General features: G+C 41.6%; 1 protein-coding gene across 2 annotated transcripts in view; it reads right to left on the reverse strand.

The window, feature by feature from the left end:
- Positions 1-10866: 10866 nt before the first annotated feature.
- The window catches only part of SRBD1 (S1 RNA binding domain 1), a 264042-nt gene continuing 248486 nt past the window's right edge, over positions 10867-26422 (reverse strand). For both annotated transcript variants that reach the window (XM_062209376.1, XM_062209375.1), the window contains exons 20-21: positions 15912-16096; positions 10867-11762 (exon numbers count right to left, since the gene is read on the reverse strand). In XM_062209376.1, coding sequence (XP_062065360.1) covers positions 11473-11762; positions 15912-16096 — 475 coding nt within the window. In that variant the 3' untranslated portion in view covers positions 10867-11472. The remainder of the gene's footprint in view (positions 11763-15911; positions 16097-26422) is intronic.

Here is a 26422-nt window from a genome sequence, read left to right on the forward strand (position 1 = left end):
AATAAAAAAAAAAAAAAAAAAAGTGAAAAGAAAACCTACAGAATGGAATAAAGTTTTTTTTTTTTTTTTTATAAATCATCTTTTGGTAAGAAACTTGTATCTAGAATATATAAAGAATTCCTGCAACATAGAAAAACAACCTAATACAAATTGGTCAGTCTGAACTGATGTTTCTTTGGAGATATACAAATGGCCAATAAGCAAATAAAAGGATGGTTAACAATATTACACACGAGGGAACTGCAAGTTAAAACCACAATGTAAAACCATTTCACAGCCACTAGGATGGATATAATAAAAAAATACACACCACAAATGCTGATAAGGATGTGGAACAATTGTAATCCCCAGGCATTGCTGGTGAAAATGTAAAATGGTGCAGCAATTTGGAAAACAATTTGGCTATTCATCAAAATGTTAAACATAGCCACCATTTGATCCAACAATCCTACTCCTAGGTACATAACCAAGAGAAATACAAACATGACTACACAAAAATTTGTATGTGTATGCTCATGGGAGGATAATTCATAATAGCAAAAATAGGGAAAGAATCCAATATCTATCAACTGATGACTGGATCATTCCAATGTATATTCATACAGCAAAATGCTATTCAGCAATAAAAAGAAATGAAGTTCTGACATATGCTACAATATGAATGAACCCTGAGAACATTAAGCTAAATGCAAAAAACCAATTGCAAAACATTATCCAATTCCCTTTAAGGAAATCCATGGAGACAGAAAGTAGGTTAGTGGCTGTCTAGGCCTGGAGTTGGGGTTGGAATGTGGAGCGACTGCTAATGGGGACAGGGTTTCTTGTTGGGGTAATAAAAATACTCTAAAATTTACTGTGGTAATGGCTGCAGAACTCTGTGAATATACTAAAAACCATTGATTTGTGCCCTTTAAATGGGTGAATTGTATGGTATGTGAATTATATGTCAATAAAGCTGTTACCAGGAAAAAAGGGCAAGGTGAAGTTTCTGGAGGCAAGGTTTTTGATTGCAGACTATTTTCTTTGGTCCTGGCCCTATTCACTGGGACTGTATTAAGTGAAGAGTTGGCCAAAGCCCAAAGGAACTCTTGCTCTGCGCTTTGCCTTGAGCAATTTATTTTTCAATAACCCTTTGTCCAATTAGACATACACAGTCCAGTTTTGCATATCCTCTCCTAGGGTTTTGATGTTTTTATCTTGGGGATGGAGCGGGGCTTGTTTTCCCCTTTGAAAGATGTGGTGGGTTAAGGGCCAACTGTCAGTTTTCGTTTTCTTGGCCCCTGAATCACGTCCATTTTCAACTGCAACAGCTTCCAATATCAATCATACAGGAGCCAAACCCTCCATGAGCCAGAGATCTCCCCACCGCTCTGCATTTCTAATCAGGGTTCTTAGAGGTCTAGATGGAAGGCAGGGATCCGAGGAACCCAGCAAACAATGAGCAAATAGAGGCTTTTTGGTACCTGGACCACTTGGGTACTGTTACAAGTTGTGGGGCCAGGAACAGGCAGGCTGGGGCCAGCTCGCAGGGGAGCCGGTTGGGTAGCCTGGGTGACAGTTGAGTTCCACAAGTCCAGAACAGCAGCTAGGCATGACTGGGCATTTGGGCGAGAACTGGCGTGGTGGGAGGCAGCTCAGTAAGCTAAGTGAGTTTGGAAGTAGCTCAGATCTGAGGCTCCACAGGCCGTCACGGACCTGAGTATGAGGCTCCTCAGACTCGAACAGCCTCGCCTGCGAAATCCCCACCCTATCCGCAGCCAGGTCCTCCCCAGGTAGCCTGGCTATTACTGCTGTCATGTTGTTTGCTGTCTCACCTGGGCTGGGGGCTTCAGCGTGGCCTTCCTCATGCATGTTGCTGTGAGACTCCTAAAGGCTCTAAAACAAGGCTCTGATGCGACTCAGCCCACTTCCTTCGCCGCTGTCCACGGAAGCCGAGTGATAAAGTCTGGGAAGGTAGGTGAGTTGTACCTGGTAAGGTGAATGTCCCAGGAGACAGGAAAGAACCTTATTTTTCCTACATCCTCATCCCCATCCTCCCCCCACTGTCTTGAGCCACCATCATTCCACACAGCTTCTTCCAAAACAACCTGACAACTAAGAAGTTGGCAATGCTTTCTTAGGAGGCTGCGATGAGCTTAGTAACGCAGCTCTTTGCACTGGCGATTTCTGTTTCTGGGCCCATTTCTCTTTTCCCTTCCTCTTCCTGCACTGGAATTGTAACTCCCAGTAAAGCAGAGCACACAAGCTTTGTTCTGGAGAAAGTGCGCTACGACAGAGACCTAGACCAAACTTGGAGGAATAAAGCGAAGATGGGAGACTCAGAAGGTCTGGAGATGGGGTCCAACTCCGAGGAGGTAAGGAACGAATAAGAGGGGCGTGAGGAGCCTGGATTACCATGAGCAGCTGCAGATATCCACGGATGCCATCCCACTGGAGTCTACAGAGGAAGACACTAATGAGATGCTGTCCTTATGTACCTGAGTGCATAGGCAGAGGAGGTGAACAAGAGGCATGCTGGACGAGGAGAGCTCATAGAAGTGACCTTGACCTAGTCTGGGGGCTCAGTGAGGCTTTTCTGAGAAACACCATCTGCGCTGAGATCCAAACCTGTGACTCAATAAAGGGGTGGGGGTCAGAGTGAGGGGAGACTGTTCCAGAAAGAGGATGCCTACAGAGGCACTGCAGAGAGAGCACCATGCTGAATCAGGGAACACAAAGAACCCTACCCACGAGGAGTGGGGCCTCTCTGCCTGGGCTTTCAAATTTTTTTTTTAAATATAAATCCACAATAAAGAATATATTTTACATTTTAACGCAGTATCAATGCGCGCACACACACACACACACACATAGACACACAGGATGGAAACAGAAGATCAGGAAGCAAGCCTGTCCTTCCTGTATGGGGGGTTTTGTACTAGCTATGGAGGTTGAAATGTGCACTGGCTCTGAAGGAGCAATGGCACTGGGACCAGGTGCCACGGGTCCCTGCAGCACGGCCAGCCATTGTTTATATACATGCACTGAAACACATCAAGTCAATGTGCAGGTGTTGATAAGGAAAGATGGGCTTGTTGTATGGTAAAGAGAAAAAGTAGAACATTATAGGATTCCAATTTGTTAAAAATCCCTACATATGAGGGAGTAGATACGTTGAAAAAAAAGCTGGGATACACATAAACCATGCAAGTGGCTACTTCTCAGATTATAGATTTCTGTGTTCCAACTTTTATATTTCATTACTTGTGTTTTCTATAGTACCCATTACTTCTGCAATCAGAAAAAAGTCACAAAGTGACAACAAAATGGCCAAAAATAACTTCAGATGTTTCTGTGGTTGCTTCCACAGGTAAAGTGACAGTAAACCTCATTAGAAATCCAGTTGTTTGGCTATTGAAGTAGTAAATTACACCAAACTGGACTCAACTAGCCTTTGGAGTTTCAGCTCCATGGAATTGCTTTTACTTTGTGAAGCAAAGAACCTGAGCAAAGCTTAGGTTTGATTTTCCTTGGAGCTACCTCCTCCCCTTCATTGCCAAGAGACTTAAACCTGCACAGCAGGTGGGCAACTGTCAAATGATCAATTGCTGAGACAGGAGGAGGACATCTAAAAGGCAAGCTCCCTTGAGGGAAATTTCCCTAGTTATCATGGGCCTGGCCACACGGATGTGGAAAGTTTGTCAGAGTGAAAAGCTTTCAGTAGCAGGTTTTCATCCATCTGTTAGTTGATTGCTTTTGCAAAATACTGCAATAAATCTGGGACTTCTTTCTGGCCCGACTGCTTGACTAAAACTTGGTAATCCAACAACACAGAGCTCTTAACAAATGGCTTTCCCTGCCTCCCCCATCTTCCCTTCACCACTGTACCTTTAACTTCGGCTTTTTCTTCCGTGTGAACATTTCAGGCCGCCACGTCAGATGGGCCATCCAGTTGTGGCACATTCTCTGGCAGCTGAGAGGCTGCCCTGCGGTACTTAGATGAATAATTATTTCCCTTCTTTAAGGTGAGACTTTCCTCCTTGGAAATACTTGCAAGGTGTGTAGTGCAATCTTTATTTAGATGTCTGGTGAGCTGCAAGGGAACCGCAAGTCTTTTCTGGGGTGACTTTTAAATTAACTTCGAAAAAGGTAATTTTTAGCGCTGACAAGACCACAATCTCCCTACCCCATTTGCTCCCTAAGAACCCGAGCCTTCATACAGAGTCATCCTCACCATATAAAACTAGTGAGCGAGAAGAAATCTAATCCTTCTTCCTGTGGACCAGACTGCTCTGGCAACGAGCCCAGTCATTCAGGAGTTCTCCAGGATCTGTTATTTAAATCCAACTCATAATGACTGATTTTAGGCAGGAAGCCAAAATGAAAAGATGGACTGAATATATTTTGGGTTTTGCCATCCCTGTTCCTTCTTACCAACTCCAATTTTAACACAAGTGCTAACTCTGAGGTCAGGGTTAGATATGTAGACACCCCAACATGAGCACCCCATCAATCAGAAGCTAAGCTTTCCAAAGGTCCCGTGGTTTCAAATGAGTTGGGATGCCACCATGTTCTGAAGTCGGCAGCAGCCAGGCTGAACTCCCAAATGCCCATGTTATTGAGTTTAAAATGCCTTTTGTTGTAGTTTAAAATTCAACTCCTCTAGGCTGAACACAGCCTCAAAAGATGTCTTACTCATCTTTCGTCCCTACTACTTGGCACAGGGTCTCACAGTAGGGGTCTAGGAAATGCCTTCTGGATGAACTTCGAGGTCTAAGACCCATGTTTCCCCTACTTTTTAATTACACCCCACAACCATGGCCATTCAGTCACCTCTCAAAAGTCCCTCCATATTTGGTTATAATTTAAAAACAAATTTTATTTATGTATAATTCATCTAGAATTCAGTTTTGTGAGTCATGTGGCATTATACTTTTGTCCTATGTGAAAACCACTTTTTAACAGACATTAAGTTCCCAATGACTTTGAATTGTTTTTATTCTGCTTTTCTGTTTGTCTATTCCTATGCCAGTAACACGCTGTTTAAATGATGGCAGTTTTGGAGTATAATCTCTGGTAGGGAAGAATCCTCCATACCATCCAATTTAATTTGTCTTTTTCAAGATTTATTTATTTTATTTGGAAGGCAGATTTACAGAGAGAGAGGGGAAGAGACAGAGAGAGAGAGATCTTCCGTCTGCTGTTCACTCCCCAGATGGCTGCAATGGCCAGAGTTAGCCTGGTCTAAAGTCAGGAGCCAGGAGCTTCCTCCGGGTCTCCCGTGTGGGTGCACGGGCCCAAGCACTTGGCCATCATCTGCTACTTTCCCAGGCATATTAGCAGGGAGCTGGATTGGAAGTACAGCATCTGGGATTTAAATTGGCACCCACATGGGATGCCAGCACTGCAGGTGGCGGTTTTACCTGCTATGCCACAGCACTGGCCCCTCAATTATTATTCTTTTAAAATATTGATTTGACTTTTGTTATTCTCCCCCCAAAAATTAATTTTTTGATTTAACTAAATATACAAACAGAAAAAAAATCAACTGGCAAAAGTATGTGTGTATATACTAGAGGTCTACAAAAATTTCAAGGAAATTTTTATTATGAAAAGACTGAATGGATTTCAAAAATGTTTTGTGACCCAAAAGTATTCTTTTAATTTCATTTTCTGTAAACTTTCAAAAAGTTTTATTTATTTTATTTGAAAGGCAGAGGAGAGAGAGAGAGAACCTCTGTCTGCTGGTTTACTTCCCAAATGCCCACAAGAGCTCATGGTGGGCCAGGTTGAAGCCAGGAGCCCAGAATGCTAACCAGGTCTCTGACATGGGTAGCAGTACTTCTACTAAATACTTGAGCCATCAACTGCTACCGCCCAGGGTGGACATTAGCAGGAAGCTGGATTAGAAGCGGACTTCATCCCCGGCAATCAGATAAGGGGATGCAGAGGTCCCAACGGTGGCTTAATCTGCTGTGTTGCAACACCGAGAACCTCACTGACTCATATAATACCATATCTTCCAGCCTTAGAGTATTCTGTTCCTATTTTATATTCATTAGTTACAGTTTTATAGTTTATAATTATCTTCATATTCATCTTTTATACTGCTTCTTAGATTGTCTGATATGTTCTAGCGTGTTACAATAAATAGGAATATTTATTCCATCATATTGTCTAACAAGATTTTTTGGTTGTTTTATATTCAACCATCTTACTGAATTCTTGTTTGATACTGATTTATTCATTTACCCATCCAGTCAATTGACACCTTCTGTACACCTGCCACATGCAGGGCATTTTCCTGCATATAAGGGACACCGGAGCGAACTATGCAAATGTACATTTCAGAGCACACTTTGCAGTAAATCCTCCTTCCTCCATGCCCAGCTTAGACAAATGAGGAGCCTTATTTCTCTTGCACAATGTAATGCTTGCTGAAGGAGCTATTCTGGTTACTCTCCAACGCCAAGATGGATTTAGGAACTGTCTATCTTTCCATTCAGTTGTCTCTACTGCCCTTCAGCACGCCCAGCTCACTGTCTGCATACCAACAAGGAAGGAGGGCAAGGACGAAGGTTAATAAACACATGACAGCTGAGTCCATCCCCCTGGTTTCTGCCTGCACTCAACTGGTCGGAACTGTGTCCGTGTCCACTAGCCACTTTACTAAAGGAGAAATATGAATAGGCATCTTGCAGGCCTTGCCCCAAGACAAAAATTCCCGCCCTGATGGGAAGGTTAAAGGAGTTTATGGCCGAGTGCCTTGTTTTCAACAACTGAAGCCTTGGAATTCTCTTCTGTGTCTCCACTCGCTCCACTGGTGTTCGTATTCAGTCTCATGGCTCTAAGTCACCTCCAGATTTACCTTTTCAGTCTGGTGCTCTCCCCTGCACTTGAAAATCAAAAATACAACTGCTTGGCCGGTGCCGCGGCTCAGCAGGCTAATTCTCCGCCTTGCGGCGCCGGCACACCGGGTTCTAGTCCTGGTCGGGGCGCCGGATTCTATCCTGGTTGCCCCTCTTCCAGACCAGCTCTCTGCTATGGCCCGGGAGTGCAGTGGAGGATGGCCCAAGTGCTTGGGCCCTGCACCCCATGGGAGACCAGGAGAAGCACCTGGTTCCTGGCTTCGGATCAGTGCGGTGCGCTGGCCGCAGCGGCCATTGGAGGATGAACCAACAGCAAAAAGGAAGACCTTTCTCTCTGTCTCTATCCACTCTGCCTGTCAAAAAAAAAAACAAAAAACAAAAACAAAAAAAACCCCGACTGCTTAACTTGGCATCTTCACTTGGACATCTAATGAGTATCTCAAATTTAACCTGTCCAAGATGAACAGCCTTGTCTGTCTCCATCTGGTTAGGACACAAACCTTGCAGCTATTATAGACTTCTGTCTCTCATATCTTACACCAGTAAATCCTTCTTGGCTCCACCTCTGCCTTTCAACTACATAGAGAAACCCACTTCTCACCATTTCCACCAACATCCTGGTGTAAGCCACCATGATTTTATGTCTGCATTATGGCAACAATTTCCTAAAATCTGTATCCACATAAATAATCTTTCCAGAATTCTCTATACTTGACCTCTTCTAATGATTTTACTGTCATCCTCTACTTATGCTACCCTCATTCCTCATACTATGATTACCAAACACTGCAACCCTTCTAGAATCTTGAGGTCCCGCATCCCACTTTTGACAATTACTCCTCTCCACCCCTTCTGTCCGTTATCATTCCCTTCCCAGCATCTCCAGGATCTACAATCCTTTAATTTCTTTGTGCATCTGTCCTCAGCTTCCTTGCCCTTATTTCTAGTGCACCCATTTGGCAAATTCTCAAATCTGATGAGAACACCTATTTACCTAATATGGGCCTGTACCAACACAGCTAGTATGGCTAGACAAAAATAACCAAGCTTGATCACTAACCTCAAGCAAACATCTGACATTGCCTGGAAATCATATTCCATATCCCTAGGTTTTCTGCTCTCATTCTCATTTTCTTACCTTTCTATTTCCAATGTCCCCTACCCCGAATCTTTAGTCTCATGTGATGATGATGACATTCCTTCATATTTTAATGAAAAAAAAAAATAGGAGAAACCCAAAAAGACCTTCCACAAGCTCCCACATTTACCTGCCTACACTGGTGCCTGTATAGTCAACATTTTCTCCTGTTAAATGAATGAACTCTTCGTATTACTTCCTATCTTAGAACAATCACTTGTGTACTAGATTCTAGGATATCATTCTAGTAATTCTCCCCTACCTCTTATATAAAATTGTCCTGGATCATTTCCATGTGTATACATTATTTATCTCTAAAAGATTTTATAAACTCACTCAACTCCACTGCCCCTTTCCAGCCACTGCACTATTTCTCTTCTTCCTTTATAGCCAGAATTTCCAAAAGAACCACCTGCACTCACTTTTTCCAAACTCCAATGAGCTTCATCCCCACCATTTTTTAGAAACAATTTTTATATTTTTATTAAGGTCAACAAAACATTTGTCCTAGGGTAACTTCTGGTAATCTTCCATATTTCAGCCAAATGCCATGGAAATATTTCCAAAGACAATTCCTTTATTATATACCATCACCATGATGTCATTTCTCATGGTTGTAATTCTATGTTTTCATATGGTTCTTTAATAATTCTTTCTTCTTCAGTCAACTAAACTCCATAAGGACAAGGATAATGTCTACTTTTCTATCCCAATTGTACCACCAGTGTCTAGCACCATGTCTAATACGTTGTAAGCCACCAATAAAAGTTTAGGGGGAATCAATTTTTTGTCATCATCATCATCTCCATTTTAAACCAGAAAAGAGGCTCACAGAAGTAAAACAGAATAGGGACTAGTAGTAGAACATACTAACCACCACGCTACATTCTGGAGTTGCAATGACAAATGAGACACAGCCTCTCTTCTCCCAGCTTAGGCTTCACACAGCCCCCACTGTGTTTGAGATAGACAAGCAAACCATGCAACCTAGTGCAGTGTCAAGACCTTCTAGTGCAAAGTCAGTGTCCACAAAGTCTTAGCTGTCAGGTCAACAGAACTGTGTTAGAGTGTGAATTCCTCTGGCTCCTGTATTGAAAGTCCCGAGAAGATCTCTTTTCAAAAACCTTCATTTGAAATTATACCTCTGGCTTTAGAATGCGACTCTTTGGCTACATAACATTCATCACTGATCTAAAATTATGAACCAGAAAGAATACTGGGAGGGGTAGGAAGGTCAACTTAAGTTATAACATTAAAACCAGTTGAAGACCAGTGAGAAAGAGAAAGACATATTAGGAATGAGACTTCTAGGTGAATAGGATTTGAGTTAGACAACTTTTAAAGAATCTACTGCAGTAAAAAACAACAACAACAACAAAACAAAAAAACCTACAAATACTGAACTAGAGAGATCTTCTATCTACTGGTTCACTCCCCAAATAGTCACAATAGCCAGGGCTGGGCCAGGCTGAAGCCAGGAGACTGGAGCTTCATCTGGGTCTCCTACAAGTGTGCCTGGAACCCAGGCACTTGGGCCATCAACTGGTTTTTTCCCTCAGGTCCATTAGCAGGCAGCTGGATGAGAAATGCAGCAGCCAGGACTCAAACCAGTACTCACGTGGGATGCTGGCTGGTGTCATGGCACAGTGGGTTAAACTGCCACCTATGATAATAGCATCCCATGTTTGAGTGCCAGTTTGAGTCCTAGCTGAGCCACTTCCCATCCATCTCACTGCTACTGTGCCTCAGAAGGCATAAGATGACCCAAGTGCTTGGGCCCCTGCCACTCATGTGGAAGACTGGGAAGGAGTTCTAGGTTCCTGGCTTCAGCCAAGCCATTGTGGCCAAGTGGGCAATGAACCAGTGGATGACAGATCTTTCTCTGTCTCTGTCTCTCCTTCTCTCTGTGTAATTCTGCTTTCCAAATAAGTATTTTTTTAAAAAAAAGGGTTGTAAATTTGGGACAGGAAACGAGCAGGAAGAACATTCACAACTTGTAAATGACCACTATTTAGGTGATTATGAGTAGTGCCCAAAATAGGGCACTCTAAGAATAAAAAGAGGTACTATTAAAAATTACGCCGGGGGGCTGGTGTTGTGGCACAGTGGGTTAAATCCCTGGCCTGCAGCACTGGCATCCCATATGGGTTCCAGTTCTAGTCTTGGCTGCTCCACTTCTGATCCAGCTCCCTGCTCATAGCCTAGGAAAGCAGAAGAAAATGGCCCAAGTTCTTGGGCCCCTGCACCTGCAAGCGATACCCAGAAGAAGTTCCTGGCTTCTGATCGGTCCAGCTCCAGCTGTTGCCACCAGTTGGGGAGTGAACTAAGGTGTAGAAGACCTCTCTAACTCTACACCTCTTTTTGTAACTCTCTCAAATAAATAAAATAAATCTTTGCTCGTTAGTACTGTCTCAGGCAAACAAATCAACCTGGTCACCACTCATTACCCATGGAGAAAACCAGGTACTCCATTATGCAAATAACTTCATTAGGCAAATCAACAAGAGCAGGAGTAGTCAGAATGGACAGGATATAGTCCCTGTGTGGGCTCTGTTTAAATCATTTGACCCTGACAGGCCAGCTAACACCATCTCCATGGAATAAAAACAGTAAGAGCCACCCCTTTATCGACTTGTTTTTCTTGTCCTTTTACACTTCATCTATTGTCAGGCTTTAAGAAGGCCATCTTTATCCCTTTTTGAGATTTTTATCATGACGGTTAAGAAAGAGTATACCTTTCTGTGCTAAGCTAAGTCAGATAAAGTCATTCTTCAAACTTCCAGAGCTTCCCTCTGCCCCAAAGGTGCAGTTGCATGAACCACATCTTCATTAATCAAGGTTGACTTCTAGATCATTCACTGAATAAAATGCAAAAACAGATGATTAGCCACAAAACTTTATTGTAGGAATCCATACATATGTCCTCCCGCAATATGTTTTGATCCATTCACTTATGGTTACAAACACATCAGAATTTGTTTGACTGGCATAGTTTACTTAGCAAGGGAAAATCAAGATTATTGCAAAATTATGAATCAAGTCAAAAGCCTGATAGGAAATATATAAAATGGGAGAATTAAACAAATGCCAGCACTTCAGTGTCAACAAACATTGTACAATCCAAATCAAGAAGACAATTCCATACAAGCCCATAGAAGGAGACGTTGACAAGTAGAGGTGAAGTAATCTGTTATACAAAATTCAAAAAGAGTTGAAGATAAATTATAAAAAATAAAATTTTGGTCAGAAAACCATTGCTACATAAAGCCATATAAGGATGACTACTAGTTGCATTCTCTGAGGGAAAAAGAAATCAAGCTATTTTTTTTCTATTTATGCAGAAGGAAGAATAAGTGTTTGGAAAAGACTTCTGATAGAAAGTGAATTCTTTCTCATCTACTAGCTAGAATTCATAAACACATGACTATCCTTGCCAATCTGCAGAAACGAGGCAATGAAAAGCGTGTTTGGTCTTCAGCAGGACACTCACAACACCCGAATGAGGTCCAGAGTTATCCTAGATCGCGGGATGTCAATGTTGAGTACTTGCACTTCCACTCTTTCTCCGGGGCCCAGCCCGAGACTCCTTCTCTTCTTGGTTTTGGAAAGTTTTGCTTCTGTTACATTTCGAATGGGAATCAACCCGGATTTCCCTACTCCTATATCTACAAAAATTCCAAACAGAGTGGCATTCTCAACTTTGCCTGTAAGAACTGTCCCAACCTGCAGATCTTCCAGGCAGACTATGCTTCTCTTGAAATCAGGTTTATCAAAATCTGTACGGAAAGGGAAAACAAGTTAGTGTGAGAAATCAGACACCATACTTCCTAGACACAATGTAACTTGGTGAGCAAGCATTTACTGTATATTGATTATATGCCCAGACTAATATTATACACTGAGGGGAGACAGAGAAGGAGTTGAAGACACAGGCCTGCCTTCAGAGAAAATGCATGAAATGGGAAAAAGCAGCTTTCACATGGTACAAACAATTCTGGGAAATGTATTCAAACACTTTCTTCTCCCCCAACTCCATTTTACTGACATCAGCTCAGTGAGAATACACCTTTCTCAATGAAAGCACAAGGCTAAATACATACACTAAGAATGTAAGACCTATGGAGGCAGGAGATTGGGAGGTTTTCTTCAATGCTTGGGGGCTGAAATTATTTAAAGGTGGTAGAAAGTATGTTAACTTTTGGTCAAATGTGGGTGAAATTCGAATGTCCTCACTCTCACTTCTTATAAATTTGGAACTCAGGAACCAATTTCTATCCATTTCAAATATATGTATCCAATCAAAATTTATGGATTCTTGACTATCTATGGTCCAGAAACCCAGACCAGATAGTACTTAATCTTCTTTCACATACTTGATCTTAGCCCAAAGGCCGAGAAGTGATCTTCTTTCAATTCAATTCATCAAACCTTTATTAACTCCTGTTATTATCTCCGGGCCAGGCACTCCACTGGGTGCTAGAGATAGGCAGATGAAGCCACTCAGACCTCTCTTCGCAGGTCCCTTACGGCCCTCAGTGCTTGCTGACTCAAGTGTACATTTCTCTGTTCATTAATACCACGCTTCCAACGACGGGCATAAAGTACGCCAGGGAAGCATTATGGCTTTTGGTGAAACAGAAACGACACCGCAGGTTCGATGAGGGAGATAGTTAAAACTACCTGCGCAAACGGGGCGGTGAATCATCTGAGGCCTCCACTGAGCCACGCTCTTCTTGCCCCCTTTCCTAGGATTACTGAGTGTTGACTCTAATAACAAAGAGCACATTCTATGCTTGGAGCTCTTTTTACTAAGACCTCATTTTCCCCTCCACCCAGTCCATTTCCTTTTCCTCCACAGCTGTTGGCTTTATCCTGATTACTTGTTAAAGCTATCCTTTACATTTGTATTAACAACTGGTCACCTCCTCCACCCCGCCCCCCCCAGTACAACCATACTGAAAGCAGTATTTCTTAAAAAATTAAGCTTTTTTTCCTGTAAAACAAAACAAAAACCCTCCTTAAACTCTGAATCTCATTTTCACCATAAAAAAAAAAAAAGAACATGCTAAAACTGCAATTGATTTTGCAGAATTTCACCTGATTCTGAAGTATTGAATTCGAAAAAGCAAGAAGCCAACGGTAATGTAATATCACATTGGATGAGGGCTGCGTCAAAGCAAAGTGAAACGAAGTCGCTGCTCAGGGCCAGAGGCAGGATGGACTCTGAGGCCCAGAAAGCCTTCGTTTTTATGCTTGGAAATTCTTTCCCCCTGCTTTTCTTGCAGAGGTCCAGCTGCTGCAGATTCCCCAAGGGTTTCTGATCAGCTGCTTGGTTTAATTTTGCATGGAAAACCAGAGTCAGGAACTACTTAACATGTTCATGAAGACAGTCTGGGCCTGAGAAATCAGAAAATCCTCCCTGTGCCATGCAAACTTTAACACTTTGATAGCCAGGGCAGCAATATCCAGTCCACTGTGACCAGGCTGCTTCTGAGGAACCCAATTTTGGAAACTAACCCAGAGTGTTAATAACAATGGAATTGCTTACATCACAGTGAGAAAACAGAAGACAGAATGGGAAAGGAGCTACTTTTGAGAAAATGGAGACAAGAGATGTAACAGAAAAGCTACTACCTTGTGGAGATGCCCAGAATACACCTGCCCCCTAAAATGTAGCTCTCGTTTGCTTTCCCCCTTGGTGTGATGGCTAGCAATAAAACAAAATTCTCAGAGTATCTTGAAAATTGTGACTTTTATATAGGCAAAGGTCAGTTCTAAAGTTTGCTGAAAGAGACTATTTGAGGGGCCAGCTTTGTGGCGCAGCAGGTGAACTTGCTGCTTGTGATGCCGGCATCCCACATTAAAGGGTCCCTTGGAGTCCTGGCTGCTCTGCTTTCGATCCAGCTCTCTGCTAATGCACCTGGAAAGGCAGTGGAAAATGGCTCAAGTTCTTGGGCCCCTCACTCCTGTGAGAAACCAGGATGGGATTCCTGGCTCCTGGCTTTGCCCTGGCCATAGCAGCAATTTGAGGGAGCGAATCAGTAGATGAAGGATCTGTCTCACCCTCTGTTCACTCTGCCTTTCAAATAAACAAACAGATTTTTTTTAAAAAGAGACCCACTTGGAATTTCATGTGCCATTCTGTTAAATACTGCAGTATCTTGCCAGCACTGTAGTGCTGCAGCTTAAGCTGCCACCTGCCATGCCAGCATCCCATAAAGGAGTGTCAGCTCCTGGCTGCACTTGATCCAGCTTCCTGCTTATGTGCCTGGGAAGGCAGCAGAATATGGCCTAAGTCCTTGGTTCCCTGTCACCCATGTGAGAGACTGGGATGGAGTTCCTGGCTCTTGGTTTTGGCCTGGCCCAAACTTGGTTGTTGCGGGCATTTGGGGAGTGAACCAGTAGATGGAAGATCTGTCTCTCCTACTCTCTCTAATACTCTGCCTTTCAAATAAATAAATCTTTTATTAACAATGACAACAAAAAAACCCCACAAAACACTGAAGTAACTGGACAGTTCAGTCCAGAGCCTAGACGTATCTGTTTCTGTTCAACTGAAGGCATCCCAGGTAAGGACCACTACACTACTTAGCTTGTTGGTGGTTTAACTGGGCTTTATAACTTCAGTATTCGTCTTTGCTTGTAGTCTACAGTAACTGGGGTAGTGGGACAATCAACATCATGACAGAAAGTCAAAGATGGACAAGGGCATCTAGTAAAGGATACCTGCAGCTAGAGTACACAAGGATACTTCAAAAAACTCTTGAAAATGCCTATTATGAATAAACTATGCATAGATTTCAAATTCTTCTGTACCAACATAAACTTATCTTTCAATTTCATTTTTTCAAGAACTTTTGAAGTACCCTCACATTTACCAGCTCCTGATAGGCATACCAACACCAAACACCACGCTGTTTGAGGATTCGGTATTAATTCTACTTAGTATTCAAGCTAGAGCTAGACAACACCAGAGAGTTCACATAAAAGCATCCCTGACCTCCAAGTGGAGACGGATCCGCTTACTGCAATGGCAGCTTTGTGCAGAGCACCCGCTGAAGGCTTCTGCTCCCATGCTTTTGGTGTAGGTCTTACTGAGTGTTATGGTTTCCCTTGATACTTTTTTTTTTAATTTAAAACTTACAGAAGAGTTGAGGGAATACAACAATATACTTGCTGGGTGTGCTTTTTAAATTCCCTTAATCTTTCCAAAGAAGCACATCTAACCACCTTAGCACAGACCAACTCAGAATGAAAAAGAGCCAAACCCTAAATGCAGGATCATCAGAACTGGTCATGGGACGAGTGTGCAGATTCATTTAAATCTCAGGGGTTCCTATTCAAACTTCCTCGGGAAGTAGGTCATTTGATACCTTAATTCTTTTTCACCGGGTCATTGCTCTCAACAACTACGGCTGTTATACTTCCCTCATCTACTACCTGTGCTGAAAGCTGAGAACACTTTTAATTAGAACACTTTTAATCAACAGAGAGATATTATCTTATTTGTTGAATGTCTTCATTGACAAAGAACCCATGAACTTGGAAGGCTGTAATTCAGGAGGAAGCGTCATTTTGAACTTGTGAATGGGATGTTTTACCATGGACTTCTGACTCTGGGACATGAAGTGGCTTACAAAGGAGGATGAAAAATGTGTGCCTTAATGTATGCAGCAGAACATGCATGATGCATTTATTCTAGTGTGATGGTAAATAAGCACTGCTCAGAGTTTGGTGATCATGCTTCTAACTTTGGCTCTGGATACAAACAATAATGACTTTGAAGGAAGGTCACTAAGCTTCAATTTTCTCAGTATGGAATGGGAGGATAAAATCCTTTTTGCTGATGACACGGGATTATTGTGGGGATCAGAGAAGATGATGTGAACTATGCAAATACCAGATGTTGTTTTTCAATTGCTTACCTGTTCGAAAGTCAAAGCTTTCAGGCTGACTGAGACCATCTACGATGACCTGTAAGGTGTGTACTGTTGTTTGCAATCTTTCTGCAATTTTCTCTATTCCTTCCTTTTCAAGGAATGAATTTATTTTCTGTTGCATTTCAGGCTTTCCAATCTCACACAGTGTCCCTCCAACAAATGATAAAAACCTGTAGCAGAAAAACAAAAAGCCTAAAACATCAACAATATTACTTTTTAAAATCACCTTACAGAGGTCACCCTAAAATTCATTCATCTCAGATCCATATATCAAGCTTCTTATTGAGTATCCTATATTGTAATATATGCTCTGTCCTGAAAAAACAGTAGGAAGAGGAGAGATGGATTCAGGCTCTTGTGCTACTTTTTTTTCAAATGAATTACCTGCTCAGAGTCAATACAAAAAACATTGCAGAGTTTAACTCATTATAGTTTATTGTTATGTATTTTATCTCAACAAAGTGGCTGACATTTACTCTAGGCTTCTGAAAATTTCAGTTAGGGAAAAGTAATTAAATTTAAATTAGCCAATAGGCAAACAATTGTTTTTACCCAAATCCAACAAAATATACTTCAAGCATTGCCAGATTTTGACAAATTACTCTATTTATATGCCAGATCACTGCTTTTTTACTTCTGTGTGCTCATGATAGGAGTATTTCCTGTGCAGTACACTACTGACCTAATAACCCAAATTCCATCAACAGTCATGCCATGCATAAACTTACATCAAGTACACTGAGTATCCAGTCAACAGAGAAAACAAGAGGATATTTAAAAAAACGTGATTTTCTTCCTAAATGCAATCCAGTAAGACCTCAATTATATAATCCAAAGATTAATATTACATTGATATACCTTATATATTATAGAGTTGCAATATTTGCAAAATAAAATGTCTGTTCTTAATAATGTCTTTTAGCTCTGTTACTGTTTCCCTTGTTTGAACAACAACCTCTCGACTTCCCTTTGGAGTTCAGTAAGAAGTTAAGAAAAAACAACTTAAGGGTTAAGATGCATTTCCCTTCTGTTTCATGTGAATATTGGGCTATAGCTTGCTTTCTTGACATCCCTTGGCTGGGTATTTTTCTACATCATTAAGTTCCATTTCCTATGATTAATGGCACTTTAAAAATGTCAACACAGTAATCAGACAGATAGTGATACTAATGCCTTCAAATCCTTTCCTCTAAGGATGTCTCTTGAATTCAAGGCAAAAAGGAAATGGCTGAAGGTTTGTCTATAATCAGAATTGGGATGTATCCCATTTGGCAGGTTGCTACATCATTGCAAAAGGAATGCTTGTGATTTCATGTGTTTTCCACTGTTGTGTTCAGCTAGAAAAGGCGTCTTCAGTGACACTACGGTACTGATAATCTGGTCTGTGGTGGAGAAAGTTCTCCTAACTCTCATTTAACTAGAGCATTTTGCTGGGTTCTAATGTGTGCCTTTTTACATTTCTACAGCTTACTTTAGGTCAAAACCAGATTTCTCCAGCATGCAACTAATTCTCTTGAGCACATATTCTGGCTAATGGTGTATAAAAGACCAAGGAGCAGTGTTGGGTCTCCATCTTTGGAAATGAGCTTCCATCCAGACTGACTGACCAGTAAGAGACCCACCATGAGTCTGAGTGTCTGTGGCTCCCCCAGCCTGGTAGAGCGGCAGCCGGTATCTGTGAGTGCTGATAGATGGGCAGTAGCACACAAGGGCCCTGGTGACAGGGAACAGCTGCTGGAGCTCTGACTGACAGATCAGATGACACATGACAACCTCTGCCCACAGCCAACTTCCTTACACAACTTTCTAAATAATTCCTGCCCTGCTGAGCAGGCTTCCCTGGTATTTGTCCTCTTGGCTTTACTGGTCTGCAACTGGCTACTTAGAACATCTTCAGATCCTCAAGATTCGAGCTTACAACCATCTGTTCAAATGCCCAAAATTGCATTCATGGCTGTAAATCTATAACTTTCAATACCATTTTATGATTAATAAAAGTAACCAAATGGTAGAAACTTCCCAAAACACTATACAAGTCTTGGCTCAGTAACAAAAGCATAGGCTCAGCTTATTACTTGGAGTCTTAAGGTTACACGCCTGTGTGTGTGTGTGTGTGTGTGTGTGACAGAGAGAGAGAAACTAACTTTACCAAAGTCATTTTCATATAAAGACTTCTGCATAAGGTAGATGTAGATGTTAAGAAATAAACTGACCTGTTTAACCTGAGTGCATATTTGACATATCATTTTCATTCTCACATACATAAGCCTGAGGGCACTGGTAACTAAAATCAATAATAAAAAAAAAAAGCACCAAGTTGTGTGCGTTTGCTAATGCTTCATATCGATCAACTCTATTTTTAAATGACCACAGGACAAAGTCAGGTGCTTTTTTTTTATTTGGAAAACTTCTTTAAAACTAAGAACAAAGTCATAGAAAAAGCAAAAAGGGGAGAGGGACTATAGAATGAACTGAACTGGGAAAAGCATGTGGATAGGGCTCCTCCTTACTGGACTTCAAACGCCTTCCGCTGTATGTGACAGCAATGTCTTACGCCCAGCAGCCCCACAACAAATACAGGCTGATGAAACAGCCCAGGACAAACATTCATCCTGCATACCCCGAAGTCTCACGTTAGGACTGTGCGTGATCCGCACTACTCCATACAATGTGCTTTGTAGCTCAGAATCCCTAATGAAAACACAGTGTGGGAAGCTCACAGCAGACTGCCAGTGAGCTGCACTACAGATGTGTGCTGGCAGGACAGCATGAGGCTAGGATGTTCTCACTGAAACATGACAATCTGAAAAGGCAAACTGAGGTTCGATGAGGTTAAACAACCTGAGGCCACGCAGCTATTCTCACTAATCGGAGTTTCACGTGTCTGTAGAACCGAAGGAATGTAAAAGGCAATGTGCTACATTTGTTAAGGTAGAAAACACAGTATTTTGGGTAATATTTTATCAACACAATTAAATGGCAGATTGGTTTTAAACAACAGACAGTTAACGCTAAGCAAATCCCACAAATAAACCATTACACACATGCTTTTAAACAGTTCTCTCAAAAGTCAATGAGTTATTAAAGTCCTATTTTCATTTTTCCCACTGTCTCTGCAAGGCTGTCTCAGCTTGCTAAGGACTGCTGTTTGAGCTGCTGTTTTTATTTAATATGTAATTTCATCCATCTTACTTAAAGTAAGAAAGTAGCATAAATGCAACAAATAAGCACATCATGTTCTTTTAGCACACATCTGCACAAAGTTAAAACACAGACCTTGCAGTGGAGATAATGCCTATTTTTCAGAGTGGTATATAACCTAAAATCACTGATATTTTCAACAGAAATATGTTACAAATGCAGGGCTTTCCCCTCAAAGAATAAGAAAAGTCTTTGTAAGGTTTTTTCCTCCCCCAAAGAAGAAGAAATTCTCAAGATTCATAGGCCTTCAGACATAGCCAGTCAGTTTTATGTAATCATTTCCAGCATGGAGATTTAGGAGCTGAGGACTTGGTTCATTACATTAAAGCAACATGATACCCTACAGAACACAGAAGAACCATGGTGATGCAACACAATCACTTTAAAAACAACTTAATATTAGCATGTGCTTTGTGGGCAAAACACACATGATTTATAACTCCACCAAGAACCACGCTCTAAGGGCAAAGTACTTCTAGTCCTCTACTCACTCTCAACACTTTTAAGACACTTTCATCTATTTTTTTTTTTTTTTTGGACAGGCAGAGTTAGACAGTGAGAGAGAGAGAGAGAGAGACAGAGAGAAAGGTCTTCCTTCCATTGGTTCACCCCCCAAATGGCTGCTACGGCTGGCGTGCTGTGCTGATCCGAAGCCAGGAGCCAGGTGCTTCCTCCTGGCCTCCCATGCGGGTGCAGGGGCCCAAGCACTTGGTCCATCCTCCACTGCCTTTCCAGGCCACAGCAGAGAGCTGGACTGGAAGAGGGGCAACTGGGACAGAACCGGCGCCCCAACCGGGACTAGAACCCGAGGTACTGGCACTGCAGGCGGAGAATTAGCCTAGTGAGCTGCGGCTCATCTATTAGTTTTAAAGTAACTATCTCAATAAGCAAAAAATTTTAGAAATGACTAGGTACAGGGTCGGCAGGTTGTAATCTGTGATACACATAGACATTCAAAGATTTAAAGAGGGCTTTTGCTCTCAGAGAAAATCTGGCCTTTTAAACTGTGACTGTGGATTAACTGGCGGAACACAAATGAAAAGTCCAAGAATCATCTGTTACTCTAAAAATACAGATACTGTATATATTTTCAGATTGACTATTCTAAAGACTAAATAAAGACTAATAAATTCAAATGCGATGAAGGCTAAAACCTGCTACTCCTTTTACACTGTCTACAGGAGAGCTGCACTGACACAGGTGAGTACAGAGTGGGGCATACTGGGTCCACGTTACAGAAACAGTGCCAGTCTTACTCCGTCTGCTGGGCCAGCAGTCAAACCACAGAGACAGCAATGCGCTTTCATCATCATCAAAGAATCTTTACAAATTTCTAGTCTCCTTGTTAAACCAAAACACTGAACTGGGCCAGAATCCTTTAAAATCTTTCTCTGGTACAAAATCCACAAGTAATTATAAATTCAACTAGAGTGCATTTTTGGAGAGCTCCACAGGACTACAGAAGCTAGTAGATATCTGGTGAAAATAATACGTAAGTGGCTTTTCTTAACATACAGTCAGTCACAGAAAGAGCAAGTAATTCTACACAAGTATTTACACTGACTGACTTCTGAAAACTAACACACTGCAGATAAATAGTTTAAAAAGGGTAACCCTTTCAAAAAGGGGAAGGGACTGCTCTAGAAGCTCTTACTTAGAGCTGGATCTGGGAGCCCAGCTGTAAACGGGACACAGCTATCGGGGCCGTGCAATGCTATCGCTGGCTACTATCTGCAGTATTTTTGGAACACTGCTTGCATTTATGAGAGTAGCAGAAAATAGCCAAGAACTAAAAAAGGAGAAGTGGTCACTGCTTAAGAAATAACTCTACCTGTCAAAGAAAATTTAAAAAAATTAAAAAAAAAAAAAAGAAATGCAGTTTTTTTTCTTGCAAAGGACTTAGTTTGTAAGCATCAGTTACCTGATTCTAACTGATGAAGAGTTTGCTAGATGTTTGCTTCTTTTTCAAATATCTGCTACACATGCACAGAATCTGGACACCCACTGCATGCTGCATTATTTGTATATAGGAGAACAATTCATAGAAAGGTGGTGTTTTATTTTAAAAGTTATAATCTTTACCAACTTAATACAGGGAATTAATTTTGCATATAAAAAGTACTAGTTAAAGTATCTTCACATAAAAATCTATGCAGGTTCCCTATTTCAGAACCACTTGTTATATGTGATATATACTGGGTAATTATCTTATGATTTAAACTATAATTTAAGGGACAAATGCATATACATATATATCCAAAAGAGATATAAAAGCAGGAAGGCACCAAGGATTGAAATGTTGATAGCATTGTTCTAAAGAGTAAAATCCTGTTTAAGAAACTGCCTTAGAAATAAATTTGCAAGTGACATAAAAATATGAGTTTTCTCACATTTTTAAGAACATGTCCATCAAAAGAGACCAGGGTAGGGGGAGGAAATATCCACAGTATTAGGCAGCCTGATTGCCCCCTTTCTAGGGAATTTGGTTGTTTTAAATCCTTATGCCCCTTCCTCAAATGATAAAGATTTGCTAAAACCAAGCTTTTCAAAGAAATGTGACAACGTGCTGAAGCCAGCTGAGAATCACTAAGAGGACACTCCGCGTTCATCGTGAATGCTGAGCTGGAGCGGAGGAAGACTCTGACGGAACAGAGCCTGTGCCTGGAATGAGGCCACAGCCGAACCCTAAGTCACGACAGCGTAACTGGAATACACAGTCCTGCCTTGGGTCTGCTCTTTCAGAGGCAGGGTTTCATGTGCAGACACATGAATACTTTGAAAGGACTCAATGAAGATGATTTCATTTAATTCTCTCAAAAGTTTATTGTGGGTGTAGATCTGCAGATAAGGAAAACCTCAGAGAGATGGAGCCATCTGTCCAAAGTCACACAGCTGAGCCCACAGGCTTGCAGCTAAGGTTAACAGTTACGATTCATCACATCTTCATTAGCACCCCCTATCCCTTTACTGGGGGGGATTTTCAATGCAGACAGAAGATTTAGATCTCAGATAAAATTTGGCACCCAGGACCCCTGCCTGGGAGCAATTTATTATTATTTTTCAAACTAAATTCAAAAGAAAAAAAAGGTTGGCTCTTTTTGAGTTACTGAGTAAGAGTTGGACAAAATTAAGTTAGTGGTTTCAAAGGCTGCAGACTCTCTACAGCTCAAAAACTCTGTGTTTAGAATTAATATAATTTAATTTACTGCCTGTAAAGCCATAACGTGGATTAGTGCCTGTGAATATTTGAAAGAGAAGGGCAAATAGAAAAGTGGCGTTCAGAACCGTACAGGCTAACGGCTCTGGCTACTGGGGGATGAAGCTCTGGTAGTGAGGGAAAGCTCCTTTTCCTGGGGAAGCAGCACTTTTACTACGATACTGACCTCACAAGCAATCTTCTTTTCCTAAAATTTGAAAATGCTTAACATCTGCCAATACAGTCCATCCTTGGTTGCCCTCTGAATGGGCAGAGGTGCTGTTATCCCATTTAAAGAGTGGGCAATGGAGGTAACAGTAATTTGTTTATGGTGACGCAGAGGATCCGAAGACAGGCTGAGATTAAAATCCACAGAGAGGCTGGGGACAGGAAGGAGGGGGGAGATAATGGGAAAGTAAATCAATACCCTCCTAAGTTTCAGGCTCCAAGTTTCAGGTCTAAACTTGAAGAGAAGAAAAGGAGAAGGGCAGACAAATGCTTTGGAGGTGGAAAAACCTGGAGCAAGCACAACTTGATGGCTGGCTGGCAATTCCTTCTTACTCTTCCTTCGTGGGTTACTTTAACAAGCTGCTCCAGACAGGCAGAAGAGAAACCAGCCATTTCTGGGATGCCCAGAGCCGGTATCAACATTAACCAACAATGTTAAATGCCCAGGTCACATGGTAAAACACCCCACCTTTCTTCCTTGGGGATGGACCACTTCCCCCTGCTTTTCTCTGATGGTTCAGCTTGACAGTCCTGTGTCAATCACAACAAATCTGACAATTGTCATGACAGTGGCTACACAGACCAGCCACTCTGTCACGAGTGCTAAGTACTCCATAGAAAAGGGGTATTAAGAAAATTCAAGGAAAATACATATTACGAAAAACTTGTGCATGAATTTCAAGGATTTTTTTTTACAGCAAAATAAACTTACCTCTACATTTCATTTTCCCAACACAGATAGGTATACCAGGACACTTTCAAAGTTCATGGAAAATGAAATTAAAAGATAAATTTATTTTGGTGCAAAAAACTTTTGAAACCCTTGTATAGGTTTTTCATAACATGTATTTTCCCTGAGCTTTTCCAAGAGCCTGTTTATTAACTTGCGTAATGAGATAGGCACTATTTTTACCCCCACTTAACAGACAAGAAAACCGAGGTACAAGGGGGTTACATAACATCCCCATGGTTTGAGGCCAGGCAGTCTGCCTGCCTCTAGGCAGTGCAATGCTGCTGGGCTGAGCCAGGGATAAGTCATGCATGGCTTCAGGTTCTTGAACTTCCAGTTCCCTCTACTGGGTGTGCCAGAAACTTCGTGTGGGCTGTGTTGGCACAGGGTCTAGGACGTCAGATATGACAATCAAGTCCTAGGAACCCAGAGTCTCATCATCTAATTCCCAAGGGGGTGGCTTCTCTTCCACTACTTTTCTCTTTTTTGAGGGCACTTTTGAAAATATGATGAACATTACCTCCTGAGGGCTATTGTAAGATATTTAGATTTTAACTACTAACAAGAGGAAAAAGATAACTTTTAGTAATCTTCCAATTTAATATATTCATATTTTTAAAGTCTGGCCTCTCTCTTTTATGATGCTGTTTCTCTTCAGAAAAGACATTCTAATATAGCCTCACCATAGCTCCACTAGAAGTTAATGTGGGATCACTACTGGTATATGTCCTAAATTACACTTATCAAGAGCCAGTGATGATTCTGCCTTAATTTTTGGTCTGAATGCTGCCGACTCTTGCGAGGCAAGTCCAGAAAACTTTGAGATCTTTCAGATTTGCAAATAATCTTTTAGGTCTGTTTACCTAATCACCATTTATTTTACAGCCTTTGCAGTTGGATTTCTCTTCAGTCAAGATTCCCACAAGGAAGCATGTTTTTATCATTGCAGGAGTTAGCTGGCACACTAATACGGAACAAAACGTGGTGATTTTAGATGTGAGGAGGTGCACTCACCATCATCAGTAGGCCAGGGGAGTCACTGCTCAGGAAAATCTCAAACCCTAAGTCATGGGCCATCTGCTTGCTCACAGTCGAAACTATGAGGATCAGATCTGTGAATGCCACCGGTCCACTGCTGCTATTTGTTTTAAAACAACTTTCACTTTCTGCCTTACAACTATTTGCTAGAAGACTTCTTTCCTTGCAGGGCAGCAAGCTTAGCTGGAGAGGAGGTGACTGAACCGCTGAGGTGATCCTAAAAGAGGAGCTCACAGATGCTAATTCGCTGAACAGGAAGGGAAGAGACAAGAGACTGAGATGTGCCCACTTACTAACGGGCTTCAGGACTGGGCACTCGTGACCCTGCCTTGACTTTCTTTTGGCTCCATGACAGGAAGCAAAGCAGGACCTCTGAAGGGCCTCATCTCAGCCCAGCCACTTTTAGCCAAGCGGCACCGGGTAGGATTCATTTATTTCATCAAGGAATCCTTGTGTACCTGTTGAGTTAATCCCACCTTTGGTCTGAAAAACCCGACACAAGTCTTCAGTAATGTAAGAATGAACACTGCTTGACTTTTGTACAGAGGTTCCCCTCTTCATTCAAGGATCTTGCCAGGCTGTCATTATTCCTGTCCCAGGCCTGAATTTTAAATTCATGGTTGTCTACTCTCTGCAAATACACTTTTCAACCTTGATTGTAGGGGTCAGAAATAGGCACATCAGTAGTAATAAAGGAAATATCACAGTACTACTATTACAGTACAGGTATTACTATAAATCATGCCTCGATATACATTTACCTCGTCCATCAGAATGAAACATCACATTCCTGCCTTATATGCTGTTAACCACTTCCAGAAACTAGACTTTTAAAATTTCCCCCTAATGGCCAAAATGAAAATAACAAATACTAGTTAATGTTTTATCAAAATGAGTGCTGAGTAACAGTCTTGACATTAAATATCCTTGCATTTTCCAAGTTAAATCAAGAGCACAACAACTTTCAAGCTTAACTATCTGGAGTGAATCAAGTTCTTAATGCAGTAGATTCCTTGGGAGAGAGCCAGGTCTCACTGTGACACATATAAATCAGCATACTCTGCGGCACAAAGCACTACCTCCTGGCACCTTATTCAAGAAAAAGGGGAAATCTGATATTGCCTTGGCTCTCCCGATGAACCAGAATGGCAGGACAGAAATGGGACACGTAGGGGATGGGTAACCCCTAAATAGGCTGTTTCTGGGCCTTATTTTACTCACGCCACAGCAGCAATTTCACCCATGGCTTACAACATCCATACAATGAAATCATCCACTTGTGGAGACCCTGTGCAATTTCTGGATGACAACTGAAAATGGTAGCAAATCCTCTAGGATGGTCTGTCTCTGCCTCTCTATTTTGTAACACTGAGGAAACTTGGACCCTGAACACACTCCTTTGTGAAGGCAAATGATATTCAATTTGGAGAGGTCCTGAAATCCTTTCAATGCTCGGGGATTCTGAAAGAAGCACCTATCCTGCATGTGAAGAAGGCAACACTAGGAATGGATGATCCAGATGGGCTATCAACAGTTTAGCTACACAACTGTATTGACCTCAGACAATTTAAGACTACAGGAAAAATGTCTGCACTGAAGGAAAGCTAAACACATTTCACTTGGTTCTATTAAAGTTGTCAATTCCTGAGTAGTTCCCTTTCCTCAATTATGTTTCATTCTCTATCATTTACTCTTTCAAATGATGCCATGTCAGTGTTTGTCAGGTGCTGGTGGCACTGTAATGACCTGTAATCTTCTGGTCCCTGTGCTATTGCAGCATACAGCCTACAATGATAAGCCAACCTTAAATTTAACTGCCGCTAGCCTTAAGTGATTCAGATGCCAAACTTTCAGATACATCATTTCCTTTGCAGAGGCGAGGACAAATAGAGGCTCACAGCTTTACTTTATGATATTCTCCTGTGTCACATTTCTTTTTGACCATCCAAGTCTATAATGAGTAAGTGGCATAAAGAAGTTGCTTCCTTTTTTTCAACATATTATTAAATATGTTATTAATATGTTATTAAGAGGGGGATCTTCTTTCAAGATCCTGACTCTTAAGTTCAACGTCCTCCCATTTTTTTGTATTTTCTATGATTT

The sequence above is a fragment of the Lepus europaeus genome, chromosome 13, assembly GCF_033115175.1.
Source record: "Lepus europaeus isolate LE1 chromosome 13, mLepTim1.pri, whole genome shotgun sequence".
In the NCBI taxonomy this organism is placed as follows: Eukaryota; Metazoa; Chordata; class Mammalia; order Lagomorpha; family Leporidae; genus Lepus; species Lepus europaeus.